Source organism: Brassica napus, chromosome A5 (assembly GCF_020379485.1).
Source record: "Brassica napus cultivar Da-Ae chromosome A5, Da-Ae, whole genome shotgun sequence".
NCBI classification, from domain to species: Eukaryota; Viridiplantae; Streptophyta; class Magnoliopsida; order Brassicales; family Brassicaceae; genus Brassica; species Brassica napus.
Window position 1 is genome coordinate 1,946,070 of NC_063438.1, and position 17,371 is coordinate 1,963,440.

General features: G+C 37.3%; 3 protein-coding genes across 18 annotated transcripts; 2 read left to right on the top strand and 1 right to left on the bottom strand.

The window, feature by feature from the left end:
• The first annotated feature begins 3,843 nt into the window (after nucleotides 1–3,843).
• LOC106421166 (polyamine oxidase 2) lies at nucleotides 3,844–6,957 on the top strand. 2 transcript variants are annotated; one of them, XM_013862008.3, is made up of 7 exons: nucleotides 3,844–4,281; nucleotides 4,649–4,764; nucleotides 4,861–4,949; nucleotides 5,015–5,128; nucleotides 5,214–5,301; nucleotides 5,393–5,679; nucleotides 6,012–6,957. In XM_013862008.3, the coding sequence occupies exons 1-7, from the start codon at nucleotides 4,242–4,244 to the stop codon at nucleotides 6,748–6,750; spliced, it is 1,473 nt and encodes a 490-aa protein (XP_013717462.1). In that variant the 5' UTR covers nucleotides 3,844–4,241; the 3' UTR covers nucleotides 6,751–6,957. The 2 variants fall into 2 exon arrangements, with proteins under 2 accessions (XP_013717462.1, XP_022574752.1); XM_022719031.2 differs by having other exon boundaries at nucleotides 4,664–4,764.
• Nucleotides 6,958–7,288: 331 nt separating this feature from the next.
• Nucleotides 7,289–11,232, bottom strand: LOC106421033 (protein NPG1). Of its 15 annotated transcripts, none has more exons than XM_013861884.2 (7): nucleotides 11,110–11,232; nucleotides 10,916–11,011; nucleotides 10,178–10,422; nucleotides 9,841–10,099; nucleotides 8,431–9,641; nucleotides 7,841–7,988; nucleotides 7,289–7,757 (listed from the first exon to the last, which is right to left on the bottom strand). In XM_013861884.2, the coding sequence occupies exons 3-7, from the start codon at nucleotides 10,355–10,357 to the stop codon at nucleotides 7,429–7,431; spliced, it is 2,127 nt and encodes a 708-aa protein (XP_013717338.2). In that variant the 5' UTR covers nucleotides 10,358–10,422; nucleotides 10,916–11,011; nucleotides 11,110–11,232; the 3' UTR covers nucleotides 7,289–7,428. The 15 variants fall into 15 exon arrangements, with proteins under 15 accessions (XP_013717338.2, XP_048636358.1, XP_048636355.1 ...); XM_048780401.1 differs by having other exon boundaries at nucleotides 10,178–10,414; nucleotides 10,920–11,044; nucleotides 11,115–11,229; XM_048780398.1 differs by having other exon boundaries at nucleotides 10,178–10,414; nucleotides 11,110–11,227.
• A 1,980-nt stretch (nucleotides 11,233–13,212) lies between these two features.
• On the top strand, nucleotides 13,213–15,611 carry LOC106421113 (probable pectinesterase/pectinesterase inhibitor 16). Its single transcript, XM_013861956.3, has 2 exons — nucleotides 13,213–14,283; nucleotides 14,754–15,611. Exons 1-2 carry the CDS (start codon nucleotides 13,383–13,385, stop codon nucleotides 15,428–15,430), a joined length of 1,578 nt encoding a protein of 525 aa, XP_013717410.1. The 5' UTR covers nucleotides 13,213–13,382; the 3' UTR covers nucleotides 15,431–15,611.
• Nucleotides 15,612–17,371: the final 1,760 nt, after the last annotated feature.

A 17,371-nucleotide genomic window follows, 5' to 3' on the forward strand; every position in this document is an offset into this window, starting at 1 on the left:
GTACGACACGATGCATTTTCTTATATCAAAAAGCTAATTTACTTATTCTTACATCAATAATAGCTAACTGAGCGAAAACAATAATGTTATTTCGAGATTTAATTAGATACAGTATATTTATATCATTAAAAAATATATTTGCGTATTGGACATTCCTTATAAAAGTAGATGTCAATATATAATGATGCCGTATAGTTCTCAAAGATTCTAACCACAGATAAGGACACAGTGCCGTCCCGTAATAGAGAGTGGCCTAAAGCAAAAAAAAAATTGTGCGGCTTTTTACGTAAGATACGAACAGTAAATAGTACCACAAACAATACAAAAAGCTTAAAATAATAATAAATATAGTTAGCATAGGAAGTATGTTGAATAAGATAAAATGGAATCAGGATGTGATAACATAAAATCAAACGAGGTAACAATTTGTCCAAAAAATTATATGAAATATGGGGCCTTATTTTTACTATATATAATGTGGCCTCAAGCAAATGTTTCATCTGCTTTATGGCAGGGAAGGGCCTGTAAGGACATTGAAGTTACGAATACGAAGGATTGGTTTGTACATGTAGTGATGCGTTGAACAGATTGTTTCGTTCGTTCTAAGTTATCAAAGTAAAGGAGAGGCCGTAACTTAGCTCTTGTGCCGCCAAATGGGCAAGTGACAACATTTGATCTAATATAACATTCAAAGTCCACATTTGACTGTTGAATATTATAATGAAAGTTCAATAAATACAAGTAAATAAAAGTTGCCTACAACAATATTGCTACGAGTCCAATCTTCTCGGGATAATAAAAATAAATTAGAACTTTTCATATGAGAAAGAAGTCAAAGGAACATAATATCCAAATTTTCAACTCCATAACTTTTTTGAATTTCTTCCACATGTAAAGAAGAGAAACATTGAATGGGATCTGTCAGTAATCAGGTTTCTATAAAAGGTATGTTCATACTCGACAAAAGAAAAAGTAATCAACAATCAAAACTAGAAAGACGGCAACTAAAACTAAGAAACGTTGGTAATTGGTGTATACATATTTGAATAGATCGGTGCAACCTAAAGAGTAACAGTCGAACAGGCAGCCGCCACTGCCTCAAGGTTTCACACTGCCTACTAAAGTGTGGTCGAGTCTTGTTTCTTTTGTTGGGCCCTTCGTTAAACACATCACTTGGGCCCCTACTGCCTCAACACATTATAAAAATCAGTACTCAGCCTTTCTTAAATATTGATGACAAACTAGTAGAGAGACTAGACAGTGATCACCAGTTGCCAGAAATAGGAGAACACAGCAGATGATATGTAATTATTTCCATTCAAAAAATAATGTACAAGCTAATAGTCCTACTTAAAACACACATTCATCTGAATGTATTTTCTAAAACACTTGGGGCAGATGCATTTGAAATGAAGCACATGTATTTTCTAGTTGTTGCCGATGGGCCACTTCCTTTTCTGTATTTATATAACGTTATGAGCATAACTAAAACGTTATTTTCTGTTTGGTATGCCTAAAAGGTACAATACATGTTTGGTATGCGGTTTATTATCTAATACATTTGAGAAATAAATCGTAAATACGAATTTGTCTAAGAAGCTAGATGAAAATATTTTTAAACTTGAATTATCGTCTTGATTACCCTCATTATCATTCTTACATTTCAATTTCAATCAAAGAACCTAGGATTCCATTAATTTTGTTCTGTGTTCCCCTAAGAAACACAAGATCATTATCTAGCAGACTAGCTCGAAGAAGTACATATTAATAGAGATATGGCTGGAGTTGATAAATTATTAATCTTCTATGATGTCAGAGTTATATTGTTTGTTTGGTCAATTATATAGAGATGGAAAAGGCAAGACACATGTGAAGGAGCAATTTTCCAATGAAAAGTCATCTGTTATTTGTCAAAATGTGGACATTTTTAAGTTTTTAGTTATATGCTTCACCCGTCAGAATCCATTCTAACAATAATTGAGTGAAATATCTTAGATATTTTCGTCTATTTGAAATATGTTAGCTGAATAAATCATATGATTTGATATGTTTAGAAATCGCTTAACTCGTTTCTCCCACAAAGTTTACAAGACAAACTTGTATCAAGTTTCATAGACACAAGTCTTAAAAACTTAAAACGATCTAAGCCTCCGCTGCCATCTTATAGACCTCAACTATACCATTGATACTTAATACTTTGTATATGGCAAACTATTTTGATATGTTTTTTTGTATTATCATGTTTGAAGTTTTGAAACATTCAACAGTGGCTAGATTACTGTATAAAGGTTTTGTATTCATTTTTCTAACCAAACTCATAGGTCATAGCTATAATTAGCTAGAAACATCTCGAAATTTTATTTTGTGTGTTATATTTTCGAACAGTATAAAAATGCTTATTATTTGTTTGTGATTTTGAATGTATGCTTGCACAAGACAGGCTCTCTTCTGGACCACTTTGATTGATAAGTTGGTAACTTATAAAACGTGCAGAATTAACAACAATATTATATATTCAACTTCATAACTTACACACAAAAAAAAATCAATTGTTAGCGGCTGTAATTCAGTAATATTGGCCGGTGTGCACTTTAGTTATGAAAATAACCAGATAATTTACATATGCACACTTATTTATCTATTACATATTTCGGCTAATTTGACTAATTTAAAACATTATGAAATATTATAAAACTTTAGCAGAGATGTCAACAATCTATCATTATCAATACTTTATACATATCATGACTAATTATAGTAGCACTAGTTAGCAATTGTTTTGTTTAATATTTAAACATTAATTTAGTTAAATATTCAATAGAAAAAAATTAAAGTTTTGTTAAATAATTTTATATTTTAATAGATAACAATCAGTACTTTGAATTGAGAGAGAAAAGAGAGAAAAGAGAGAGGGTTCCCGGCCGACGGCGAGGCTCCTTTAGCCACCGTCGGTCCGGTTATGTTTTTCAAGTTTTTAAACGGGGATTTAGGTGTTTAGATCTTTAGTTTGTGGATCTGTTGGGTTTAGTCTCGGCGGCGCACCTATCTACGGTGGCCGTCCGATTTTGTCCCGGGAGGTGATGGCTTTCTCAGCATCTTCTTCGCCGGTTTCTGTTTCCGGGAGTCGGTGGCTTCGTCAGCACCGAGATCGCCGGTTTTGGTTCCGGGAGGCGGTGGCTCTCTTAGCACCGCTAGCGCCGGCTAGTTTCTCGAGTTACCTCACCGCGATCTACGAATCCGAGCCTCTCTTGTTCATCTGGCTCTCGTCTCTGAATCTGGTTCCGCATGCATGTATGTCGGAGATGATGAGCGATTGTAGCCGGGTTTATTCTCTATTAAAATCGTAGATCCGGTTAGTTATGAGTCTCGGTGTGCGTTGGTTGCATTCGAGTTGTGGTGGAAAGGTGGGTTTGAATGGTCTCGGCTCAATTCCGATGACGGCGCAGTGGTTAGGCGTCGTATCGCGGAAGCTGGAGCCGCAGGAAGAAGATAGGGAGGCGCGCGCTTCGCGCGGATCGAGCGGCGTTGCCCTAGCTAGGGTTTTCGGAATTTGGGCCTGTTGGGCCATTATGGCAGTTGTGTTTTTTAATGTATTTGGGCTTTTGTAGTTTTTCTTTGTATGGTTTGGGCTCTGCCCTTTTGGGTTTTTTACCCCTTTTAATTAATAAATTCAGATGGAAAAAAAAAAAAAACAATCAGTAATAAAGGAAAAAAAATTCATTAAAAGTATATTAGGATAGATTTTTGATAAATATTAAATTTTATAAGTGACATTTTAAAATAAATTAAAAGCAAGGTTTTTTTTGTTGTTGTTATATAAAGCAAACCCAACCTACTTTTTCCTGACTTTAAGAGATTCGAAGCCGACAATTCCCCTGGACTCTGTTTATCTTCTCTCTCTAGAACTCTCTCTTTTCTCTCTCTCTTACCAATTTACCAAACCTCATCTCTCTCATTCAAGTTTCTGGGATTTCTCTATTGTTTCGCTTGAGATTACGCGCATCCGATCGTCGTAGATCAAACGTTGGATACAGTAGGCAAAAAAGTGAAAACAATAAAAGAAGTCGCATGAATTTGTTTGGAGGCCTGATCTTTTCATCGTCATTGATTTCGAGCCACTTTACGACTTGTCTCCTCATCTTCATCCTTCATTTTTCTCCTCAGCTTCCTTCTAATAGTAATAATAATAATAATAATAATAGTAATCGTAATTGTTTGATCAATTGAAAATAAAAAAAATCATGGAGTCGAGGAAAAACTCTGATCGTCAAATGCGTAGAGGTATTTCATTCTTTCACCTTTTGTCGGAAATTCTGTTTTTTATTGTTGGATTATGAACTGGGTAGTTTGGTTCTGTAATAAAAATTATGTTTTTTTTTTTTGGGTTTGGTCTTAATTTTGCCCTCGTGGTGATTTCTCTGTCGGTGATTTGATTCTGGCGTCTTATTGTTTGGCTGTATTTGTCACAAAGGGTTCTTTAGTTTTTTTTGTGTGGGCTAAATAAATCGTTTAGTTTTATTCTCTGGGCATCTTTAGGTGTTACCTCAATAGCTATATGTTTCCTAAAGACATGAAAACTTAGGAGAAGGAGAGAGGAATTGTCACTAGTGTTATTCTTTGGTTAAATTTTTTCTTACTTTTATCACAGCCAATTGCTTTTCAGCTGGTGGGAGAATGAAGACAAGGTCACCTTCTGTTATAGTGATCGGTGGTGGTTTTGCTGGAATCTCAGCTGCTCGCACTCTTCAAGATGCTTCCTTTCAGGTTTGTGTATAGTGATCTTCTTATGAATCTCCTTGAGTGCTATATTGCAGTTTATGATCATCATCACTTTCTCACGATTGTGTTGTGTTTTTGTAGGTTATGGTGCTGGAGTCTCGTGATAGGATTGGTGGACGAGTTCACACTGATTACTCATTTGGTTTTCCTGTTGATCTTGGTGCATCATGGTAAATGTCTTTCATCTTCTTGTTGGTTCATGTTTGAGAATTTCCTTTGCTAACGCTTCTCACAGGCTGCACGGAGTGTGCAAAGAGAATCCTCTGGCACCTGTAATTGGGAGACTAGGATTGCCCTTGTATCGTACTAGTGGTGACAACTCGGTCTTGTATGATCATGATCTCGAGAGGTGTGTGTACAACAGTTTGCCATTTTGTAATCTTAACCCTCTCTTTCTTTTTTCTTTTCTCTTATTTAACTCTTCGTTTCTGCAGCTATGCTCTGTTTGATATGGAGGGCAATCAAGTCCCTCAAGAGTTAGTAACAAATGTTGGCATAACTTTTGAGCAGATTCTAGAAGAGGTATGTCTCCTTCACATTCATTTGCTTCTGATTGTTGTGTTAGTCTTTTGTTGTACACTCTTAACTAGATTCTCTTATTTTGCAAATGCAGATCAATAAAGTGAGGGATGAGCAGGACGCAGACATGTCGATCTCTCAGGCTTTCTCAATTGTGTTTTCAAGGAAACCTGAGTTGAGGTTAGAGGGGCTTGCACACAATGTACTTCAGTGGTACTTATGCCGCATGGAAGGCTGGTTTGCAGCAGATGCTGACACCATCTCTGCAAAGTGTTGGGACCAGGAGGAGTTGCTTCCTGGTGGACACGGTCTTATGGTCAGAGGTTACCGTCCTGTCATCAACACTTTAGCCAAAGGGATTGACATTCGTCTAGGCCATAGGTAAGCTTAAGTGTTTTAGCATTTGTATTAGGTCTTTATAAGTAGTCAATGTTCAGAAAATCTTAGCCTCTTTACATTAGATATTTTAGTTTTTGGGTTTAATTATAAAATTATTTTGATGAATTAAAAAATGTTATATATACAAAAAAAAACTAGACAAGTTTGTGGACTTGCACTGATATTATCGCTCAATTTAATTCGATTTATCCAATTTGAAATGGTTTAAATCGATTTGAGTCGCATAAATCAAATTTTAAGAAAATCGTTTCGGCTAAGTTCAATTTTTAGAACATTGTTAGTAGTCATAACATTTGTTTTTTCTTCCTTCTCAGGGTTACTAAGATCGTTAGACGGTACAATGGAGTTAAAGTAACAACAGAGAACGGTGAAACATTCGTTGCAGATGCAGCAGTGATCGCTGTTCCTCTCGGTGTCTTAAAATCCGGAACCATAACGTTCGAACCAAAGCTACCAGAGTGGAAACAAGAAGCAATCAACGACCTCGGAGTAGGCATCGAGAACAAGATCATCCTCCACTTCGAAAAAGTCTTCTGGCCCAAAGTAGAGTTTCTAGGCGTAGTCGCAGAAACCTCCTACGGCTGCAGCTATTTTCTCAACCTCCACAAGGCCACAGGACACCCCGTTCTTGTCTACATGCCGGCCGGTCAGCTCGCCAAGGACATCGAGAAGATGTCTGATGAAGCGGCTGCGAATTTCGCCTTCTTGCAGCTCCAGAGGATTCTTCCTGACGCGTTACCTCCGGTGCAGTGTCTGGTCTCGAGGTGGGGGTCTGATGTGAACTCGTTGGGGTCTTATAGCTATGATATCGTGGGGAAGCCTCATGATTTGTATGAGAGGCTTAGGGTGCCGGTGGATAACTTATTCTTTGCCGGTGAAGCGACGAGCTCGAGCTTCCCTGGCTCGGTTCACGGGGCGTATTCGACGGGTTTGATGGCGGGGGAGGATTGTAGGATGCGTGTGTTGGAGAGGTATGGGGAGTTGGATCTGTTTCAGCCTGTGATGGGTGAAGAAGGACCTGCCTCTGTTCCTCTTCTTATATCTCGTCTCTAAATCCATCTATTACCATCATCAGTCTCTGCAACCTGTTGTGCTTTATTCCTATTGATTACTAATACAAACCTGAAGTGATGTGTTGTCTTGCTGAGAGAAAACAGTAACTCTTCTAGTGTTGGATTGTCTTAAAACTTCTTTCTGTGTTTTATTCTATAATTTGAACACTATATATTTATATTAAGCTCCTCTTTGAGGATGAACCTATTTTCTTTTGACATAAAAAGTATATTTGCGCTAGTATTACAAAAGTTTGATGTCATAAACACAACTTTAAATGATGTAAGATACACGACTTAAAATCGGAAAATCGATACTTCTTCGTTAGATGATGTTTCAGATTTTTTTTAATTAGATGATATTTTCAAATTTCAATGCAGTATTTATCAATTTCACATATTATATAACTTTTTATATTTTTAATCTATTTTCTAGTGGTTGAAATATGGTTTACATATATAGTTATTGCTATTTTTGTTTAAAAATATACAAACATTTAATTTATGTGCATAAATCTAAAACATCAAATAAAAAGAAATGGAGGAAGTATTATTTTACAAAACTCAAAATCATATATGTTTGAAGAAATTAAGATGTATTTTCTTTTTACATAAGATGAAAGAAACAAAACTGAGCATATAAATATAAAATATTTATAACAATGGGGTTTGTGGGATATTAAAGAATGGTTGAGAAGCTTTCAATAGGATCAGATTCTTCAAGCATGGAAGCAGCTTGAAAGCAATCAGTAGCATCAGCTATACGTCCATCGTACTTATGAACCAGACCTAAGTAATACCAAGCTTTTCTGTTAGTCGGATCAATCCTCAACGCATCAGACAGCAAGCTTCTCGCCACAGGAAGTGTTGGTTGATGCTCTTTCCCTCTTTCAGACAATAAAGCTCCAACAGCTACTTTGCAAGGAACCGATGATTCGTCTAGTAATAAACCGTCCAAGAAAGCTGCTAACGCTGGTTTAAACTCCTTTCTTCCTTCCCACATTCGACCTGATCATTACCAAAATGAGCATATTAATACAAAGGGATGTTAAGAGATTAGTTAAAAAGTGTCTGCTGATTCTTGTTCTTGCCTTCTGTATGCAGCATTGAAGCAGAGTACTGTTTCAGCTCGCCAGCTTTCTTAAGACAGACTTCTACGTCGTTCCAGTGTGAAAGGCTTGAGTAAAGATAAGCTAAGCCATGCCACACTTCAAACTCGTTGACTTTGTCTTCTTCCATCTGTTATTGGTTTACAAGGCGTTAAAGAAAAGGTTTTGATTAGCCCTGCAGTTTCAGATATTTCGGTTTATTCGGGTCGGGTAAATTGGTGGTTTCGGTTAGTTCAGTTCGGCAACAATTCCATCAAAGTAAACCAAAAAAATTTGGTTCAGTTCGGTTATTTTTGGTTAATTTTGGTTTTCTAATTTTTAAAACAAAAGTTTTGGTTAGTTTTTGATTTATTTTTCTATAAAACACGGATATTTTTGTTTAAATTTGGTTAGTTCGGTTAATTTAGTTTGGTTGATTTTGGATACCGAATCATTTTTAAAATCCAACCAAACTAAACCGAACTCAAAACCTACCAAAAACCGAAAATTTTGGTTCTGTTCGGCTGGTTCGGTTCAAATCCTTAGGCAATGAAGATCTCAAAAGAACATGAAACAAAAGATATTTAACAAACCTGAGAAAGAGTTCTGAGTGGTCCGAAGGACTTCCTCTGCGCTTGAACCAAAGCTAGAAGGTAACGGTAAGTCTCAACAGCTTCTGTCGGATTCGACTGAGAGATCTTCAGCTTTGCCTTAAGTCTCAACAAAGGACCTTGATCCCACTTTGCCGTTTCATCCAACGCAGCATCAGTCACAACCTCAGCTTCAGAGAACCGTTGCTGAGCAGACAAAACAAGCGCCAAAAACCTCCATCCTTTCAACACCGACCCTCCCGTTGCATCTATAAACTCTTTAGCGTACCTTGACGCAGCTTTCAAGTTCCTTTGCTCAGCGTACTGAACACCTAACTCAAATATCAAATCAGGATTGTTATGCTCAAACGCTATAGCTCCATCTAACGCCTTCAAAGACTCTGACTGAAGCCGAGACCTTTCGAAATCCGACGTGGGGACTTTCGCTTGCTTCCCAAGGCAAAGCCCCAACATCCTGAAACCAACTCCTTTCAAATGCTCATCCATCCCTTGAGCATTGTTCACAGCTCTCTGCGCGTAGCCGGCGCCTTCACCAGCTAAAGAAGGCTCTTCGCTGCAAAGCTTAGAAGCTAACAAAAGCGCCACGAGGTCATCAGGCTGCTCGTGCTTATGGAGAGACTTTCTGAGAAGGTTAACCGCCGCGCTGGTTTGACCCGCCGCGCTGTAACAAAGAGCTAAACTGTTCCAACGCTCAACGCGGCTGAACACACCAGGCATCACTTCTTCAAGCTGTTTAGCGAGAACTGATGTTTGGCTACATAAAGATAATCCAAAGGTTAAGTGTTCGATCACAGACGGGTCCCATTTGGCTTTCCCTTGGTTGAACTTCTTGAGAAGGATCATCAGAAGGAGAATGGCTTCTTCCAAGTTGTTTCTAGGCACGTAGGAGCCTTCCACCTGAGAGCCTAGACTCGGTGGACTCGCTTCGACTCCTGAGTGGAGAAGAAAGACTGCGAAGTCTTTCTGAACCCTTGCGCAAGAGTCGTTATCTAGACTCCATTGGCTTAAGAGCGCGCGTCTGTAAGCTGATATCGCTTCTTGGTAGTCACCAGACTCTTTCCATAGCGCTGGAAGCAGCTCCACGGCGTGGCTGACGGTTTCTTGAAGCCTTGTGTCTACTTGAGCATCTGGTATCCCTTGCTGAAAGATCTTCTCAACTGAATCAAGAACACTTTTGCATTCTTGTGCAGCCTCTGCACATAAAAGAAATATTCAGATTATTATTTTTTGAATACTTGGGCCCAAAACCACAACATGTAATATTAGTTTCGTCCCAACGGTCACTCGAACTGGGAGTAGAGACCTCTGAGTCCTTTCCAGTTGAGCTAATGACCTCCGGTAAGATTTAAAATTTTACAAAATGTTACCAAGATCAAGAGGTGTTTTTTTTACCTGTTGTTCTCCCAAGCTTTTGAAGGGATTTGGCTTTCAAGTAGATAGCTTCAAGAACTAAGTTAGCAGCATGCTGTGAAGCCGATTGCTGCGGCTGTTCACGAGGAACTTTCTTCTTAGTAGACGGTTTCTCAGGGGGAGGAGCAGAGACCTGTAGCCGCTGGATGGCTGCTTGAAGGTCAATACCTTCAAAGACGCGAAGCGCGCCTTCTACATTGCCTCTTTGGTACTCTAGTCTTCCCAGAAGTGCTCTTGCTTCCTATTTAACCAAGTGAAAAGATTGAGAGTTCTTTTCTTGGATTGATGAATGTTTGGAAGATGAGAAAGAGAAACAAACCTCGGAGTTGAGTGATAAGCCTTCTCTCAAAGAAGATTCAGCGTCTTGGATGTTTCCTTCATCAAGCTTTGCTTCGACTTCGGTTGTTTTCATACAGGCTCCATTTGCGCAAAGCCGCAGAGTAGGACTCTCACTTTCGCCGTTGTTCTCGCTAAGCTCTGAAGATTGATCACCAAGCATTGTTCACTTTGTCACTCTCTATTTATCCTTTTAGTACTTATCCATTGTAACTAGCAGCTGCATAACTTGGAAAAACAAAATAAACAAACTCATTCCACAGTAATCAAAGCTAAAGAAGATCTAACATTATCATTGATTTGAGTCAACATTTTTTGTGATCTCGAAAGGACCCACCAAAATGGAAACTTCAAAGACAAAACAAACAAACAAACAAACAAAAAGTCTTTAGCTTTGTCATCTTTCTGACTTTTGTTTTTGGTTTGATATTTTAACTAAAGAATCATTACCATACACAGTTCATACTACATTACTTTGATCTGTCATCCTTCACATCAGCTAGATATATATATATATATGCAAAATGAAATTTTCAAATTCACATTTGAAATCAAAGAGCAATGTCGGTGCCAAATTGTATCAAGAAAATTGCAATGCAGGTTCTCAGAAAGAAACAAATTTGTCAACGCCAATGACGAAATGAATCTCGCAGATAATTCAAATCGTTTCAATCAGAACACAAAGCCAATTTCGAGGATATTAAAAAAAAATCTACAGTACCTACGGATCATTCGCTTCATGTTCTAGAGGAAAGCAGATCGAATCAATGGTGCAAAAGGAGAAGAAGCTGGTACACTCGCGAGCGAGGAATCGGATCTGAGCACCGTTAGTTATGAAATGTGAATCTGTCTGACGAAGGAGACGAAACAATTAAAAAAAAAATGAGAGAAAGAGAGGAAACTTTTTTTTCTCACCGTACGTTTTGATCTTTATTAAATTGTTATTATTACAAAGACTGTTTGTGTGTCCAAACGAACGGAGTCTTTGGGAGCCGTACGTGGTTCCGTTGTTTGCAGAACGTGAACGGAGAGAGACGGACACCCTGTTCTGTCTTTAAAAAAACTTATTATTTTTGTGCAATTCCGTTTGTTCATTAGGGGTACATGTGTCCTTTCGTCGGTTAGTTCTGTAAGAGGTAGAGATGCTATAATTGGGCTGTCTGCTTCTATATAGCCCAACCCATTAGAAAGGTTAATTAGAGCCTAATCCCGCGCGTAAAGAAATAAGAAAAACAAAGGACAGTTCGTATGAAAGTTTTTTTTTTTTCTGGTTCAAGTGTTAAATTTATCCCATATGAAAGCTAGTCACCACTCACCATTAGTAATTCTCTATCGCTAAAAGTTATCCGAAAATATATTTAAGAACATTAAAGCCATATGCATTTCCTTCTAAAATATATAGGACAAAAGCGTTAGGTAGTATTTACACACTTCTAAACGATTAAAATCAATCAATTTCAAACCATTATTACATCATAACACAAGTTCTAACTTACTGCAACAGTCTCAATCTAGTAGAAAAATGATTGAAAAGTAGAGCTCACATCCACGGAGAATGTATTGTTACAAAGGCGTGAGGACCAGTCTATCATTCGAATAATTTGCAAGCTTTAAATATTCCTTTTGGATGAAAATTATATTGGAGTATTATCCTCCTTGTAATCACATAACTATCGAGGGCTTTAGAATTACAAGCTGGAATTTTGCTATTCAAAGAAATTAATCATCACGCTCCTTTGGCATTAAGAAACACTTTATCAAAATACTACGTATATTTACCAAAGCAACTATATACCTATTTAAAGTTACAAAAAAAACATATACCTATTTATACATATAATATAAGACAAAATCCGAACTATACTACTTTATTTTTGTTCTTCAGTGTATATTAATTGAATTAATTTGTAGTATTATATATGCACATTATTGCGTGAATTAGTTATGCATGCATTTATTAGACAAGACCACAGATTTAGCAATTATTAATATAGACAATTTTGTTGTCAAATACTATATAGATAGACGATTTCTGAAATCACTCGTAAGCTCTATTGGAGGCATATACTCCATGAGTTTAGTGGCATTCTTATCCATGCTATAAGATTGGTTAATATAATACTTAATATTAAGAGTCGAATACGTATATATGTAGGCATAGTGGGATAAACGGTGTGATTCATGTAGAACAAATACGGTTATGTTCATTGTAATTAACCAGCGTAGAACTGTCGAGGTAGAAAATATTTCAAGACGGTGACCGATACTGTGAATAGGAATATACTATATTGTATTTCCTATTCGTATTAATTGTGCCTTCATAACATCTAAATACTTTATGATGAGTTGTTTGTAAAAGGGTATGAACCAAATAGACGCGGTTTGCTTTAGAATGTTCACACTTTATTTTGGTCATTAAGTTAATGAATGTTAGCCAAAAACATATTTAAATGAATTTCACTTAAATGTTACACTTTGCATGTTATAGATCAACTATATCATACATAACTAGACATAGAATATACTAATATGTTTATATTCGCAATAAAAGAAAGCACATACATTATACGTAGTAGCTCTATGATTAAAAAGCAGCAAATGATTGTGAATATTACGCACAGACTGGCAATTTTAAAGCCCTTATACATCGTTGCTTCACTCTTAAGGTTTGCGTTTAAAGAACTAACTTCATAAACACTAATGTCAATTCAATCATAATTATTGTAAAATGTTAACTTGATTGCATCGATGCATATATATATATATGGTTTCTCTCTTTTTGTCAATAACGTAAAAATAAGGTACTTGTGATGACTTCCTCTAAATCCTATTTTACACCAATAGATTGATAAAGATTAAGCTTCGTAAAACATCAAATGTTCTGAAATATTCATTCATTACATCATATGGAAAAGACTATATTAGGTACTGTCTTATTATACAATATTAAAGGTTAATATGGATGCATTATAGTTTAATATTTTGGATATAAATCACAAGGTTTTGTGCGTGTTATTCATTGTGGTATATCATCTTGCTCGACACTTAAGAGTCGTGTGGTATTAAGAAACAAAAGAACAAAATTTTTTAAATAATAACGAACTTTACAATGCATGCTACTATATATACACATGCACCATTAAGCTGCTACTACTACAACTTGTAAATCATTAAGTTTCATAACTATAATGGCTTCATCATCATCAACATTATTACATCATAAGAGTTCAAAAACACTGATGATTTTACTTATTATAAATTTCGTAAACCTAATTCAAACCACCTCAGCTGTGACCAACTCCAATTCCAACTCCCACTTCTCAAGATTCTCGAGACATGGAAGCTCATCATCGAGAACCAAACAAGGGTTTCTAGCATCGGTCCAAGCGAGTATGAACCATGCTATCTTGGCTCGTTCTCTCGCTTTCAATCTCACTCTTTCTCATCGAACCACACAAGTCCACATGGTCGATCCCATCCACGACTGCCTTGAGCTGCTCGACGACACACTTGATATGTTATCTCGCATCACCATGATGCGAGACAAAGCTTCAAGTGATGATGACTATGAAGACGTTCATACATGGCTAAGCGCAGCCCTCACGAACCAAGACACTTGTCAGCAAAGTCTCCAAGAAAAATCAAACTCTTACAAACACGGAATCGCGATGGATTTCGCCGCAAGAAACCTCACCGGTTTGTTAACCAACTCGCTTGAGTTGTTCGTATCCGTGAAGTCAAAAGGCCGAAGACTCTTGTCAGAACAGGCGCACTATCCGAGGTTTGTTACTTGGCTAAAAGAGCGGAGGCTTTTAGAAGCTTCGGTGGAGGAACTGAAGATTGATGCGGTGGTGGCTGCAGACGGTAGTGGGACTCACAAAACCGTAGGAGAAGCGTTGGCTGCGTCGTTGGCGAGTAGTGGTGGCAGAACCGTAATTCACCTGAAAGCTGGAACCTATCATGAAAACATCAAGATTCCGACAAAGCAAAAGAACGTTATGTTAGTTGGTGATGGTAAGGGTAAAACGATCATTGTCGGTAGCCGAAGCAATAGAGGCGGCTGGACTACATATCAATCTGCCACCGTCGGTAAGATACAATATAAATTAATAATTCAACGAGTAAAAAAATTATCCGAAAATGAATAAAAACTGGAAAACTAATATTCTTTACCAAAACCAATTGAATGTATATTCAGTTTCGATTTTAATTTTTTTTTTTTTTGGTTTTAAAAAATATAGAAATTAATGAAATTAAAACATTTTTCTAAAAATCAGTGGGTAGAACTAGGTAGAACGGATATAAACGAACTTTTTTATAATATAAACGAACTTTTCTGATGTGAATTTCTAATAATCGGTCTAGGTGATGCCTATAATCATCTGCCTAAACATTAATCTTCTATAAAATAGCTTCAGTACCGGTTTGGTTTCAGTCTTTTTACAAAATAAAAGAATTTATTTAATCTAAAGGAGTTTGAATTAATATATGTTCCTCCTGGTTCGGTTTGGTACGGTTTTGATTTGGTTAACAAAATGTTTCTTTTTATAATATTGAAGCTGCTATGGGAGAGGGGTTTATAGCGCGCGACATAACGTTCGTGAACAGTGCCGGACCCAAATCGGAGCAAGCGGTGGCTCTCCGCGTCGGAGCAGATAAATCCGTCGTGTATCGATGCTCCGTCGAAGGATACCAAGACTCACTCTACACACACTCCAAAAGACAGTTCTACCGAGACACAGACATCACCGGAACCGTCGACTTCATATTCGGAAACTCTGTCGTCGTGTTCCAGTCATGCAACATCGTCGCCCGGAAGCCCTTACCGGGTCAGAGAAACTTCGTGACGGCGCAAGGGCGGAGCCACCCGGAGCAGAACACGGGAATCTCCATTCAGAACTGCAAGATCACGGCGCAGTCGATGACTTTTCTTGGCCGGCCGTGGAAAGAGTACTCGAGGACGGTGGTGATGCAGTCTTTTCTCGACGGGTCGATCCACCCGTCGGGTTGGTCTCCTTGGTCGGGTTCGGGTAGTTTCGGTCTCAAGACACTGTTTTACGGGGAGTTTGAGAATACGGGTCCTGGATCATCGGTTTCGGGTCGGGTTAAATGGGCCGGGTATCATCCGTCTTTAACGGTGAAGGAAGCGGAAGGATTTACTGTTGCTGGTTTCATTGGCGGGACGATGTGGTTGCCGTCAACGGGCGTTAGTTTCGACTCTGGTCTTGTGAAGTGAGCTTAAGCTGGGGTGTGACAATTATTATCTAAAGTGTTTTGTAATCGTCTTAGTTTAATTGTGATTAACACTTTCTTAATTAATTCATACTGTGTGTTAAATAATCCTATTTTCTTTCTATTATTTGTTTGTGAAAATGTAAAGAAATGTTGGCTAATAAAATTTGGATGGATTGTTACTACTAAAATGTTATACATTTCACAATATCTCTATTTATAAACTTAATTGTCGAGACTCATTTCAGTATTTTTTTTTTTGTTTAGGTGGTAACTGCAAATAAATAGACATAGTTATCTTTGTAGCTAATAACACTATCAGGAAATAAGAATTTTACAACTTGTGCTAACCGCTAACTAATCTCTACTATATAAAAGGAACTAATTTAGAGATTTCTATGGTATGCCACATCAGCAAAAATATTCCTATCCAATCAAAATTATACATCACTTTTAGTTTAACAAGCCTAAATAAAATCCAACCTTAATCGAAGCCCGTTCCCTAATCATATTACAATGAATCCCATTTTCTTTAAACAACAAATTTTCAAGAGATTAAATATGACCCAGATCAGCTAATCTTTTTCCTCACTGTCCCATGCCTTTTCTCTATATGTTCTCTACAGTTTAAAGAAAAATCAATAGTCATCATAAATCTTATAATTTCCTTAGTTACCTAGATCTATAACTGCCATCTTCCACTAATTCTACTAGCTCCATATAAATATGCCGATGTATCCTTCTGCAGCCAGAATTTCTCTCACAGTTGGTCGCCACCGGCTTCCATGCATGCGTGGCTAAGCAACTTTTCTGGCTAAGCAACTTTTCTGGCGAAGCTATCTACAGCCGGGTCCAGTTTCGATCTGATGCTTTTGAAAAAATAACAAGGTTACGACATTTATAGTTACAAAAATTCTCTATGAGATTTTCATTTCCATTGAGCTTTGATTGGTTTCATATCTGAAATCAAGAGAAAATGGTGAAGGGAACGATTACCACCATGGTAACACGTTTATTTCCATGGAGCTGTGATTGCGCAACTGCGCAAGAGCTCGACAACTCAATCAAGTACAATATTTTGCATTTTTAGCTCATTTATTTTTCATTATGTTATGTTATGAATACATTTGAATGTGCTAGCGTCTGAACTTTTTGCAGTTAATGGAAAATTATTAGCTCTGTTTTTCTTTTCTTTTTGGAGATGTTAAAGATTTGAAAATGGATGAAGAAGGTTGAAACTTGGAAGATAGTGGTTTTGAAGAAGGTTGGATTCGACAAATTTGAGCCAGAGAGTGTGTACATGGCAAAAGACTTTGTGATACATTTTAAAAATAACTTGAAGAAAGATTGTGATACTTAGGAGACTCAATTTAAGGATAACATATGTCTTTTCGCAGAAGTCACTCTTCCTCAACTGCCACATGACATGGTTCCAAAAACTATTAGTGAGTTGTCTAAATCCCAGCTTTTGGTTTCAGCCAGAGCCGAGAGTGTTCATGAATTCCAGAAATTACGCAAACCAGAAAGTTCAGAGTTTAGAAGCTGTGTATCCAACGTTTCCGTACTCCATGCCGATGACAAAGAAAAGTGAATTCTTTGAGGTTCTTTCTATTATTTTTTCTCTTCTTTCGTTCTTCATCTCTATATGATGGGGTTGAATGGTATAGGATGTAGCTTTGGATCTTTTGTTTTTTTTTTTAAGTTTAACCTGTAGATTTTGTAGCTTTAGCTTTAAATTTAATTGATGTATTAGCTTTAAGTAAAATCGGTTATCACCTGCCTAAAAATCTTATTGCATATAGTCTAATGTGTACATTCGTGAACTGTTTCCTTGAGCATGAGAAGCTGGAGAAGATGAAGCTCCGGCAGGATTACCGGAGCTTATGACACTCCAATCTCATAGGGAGTGCTTCTACTAAGTAGACCATTGAGAACTTGCAACATT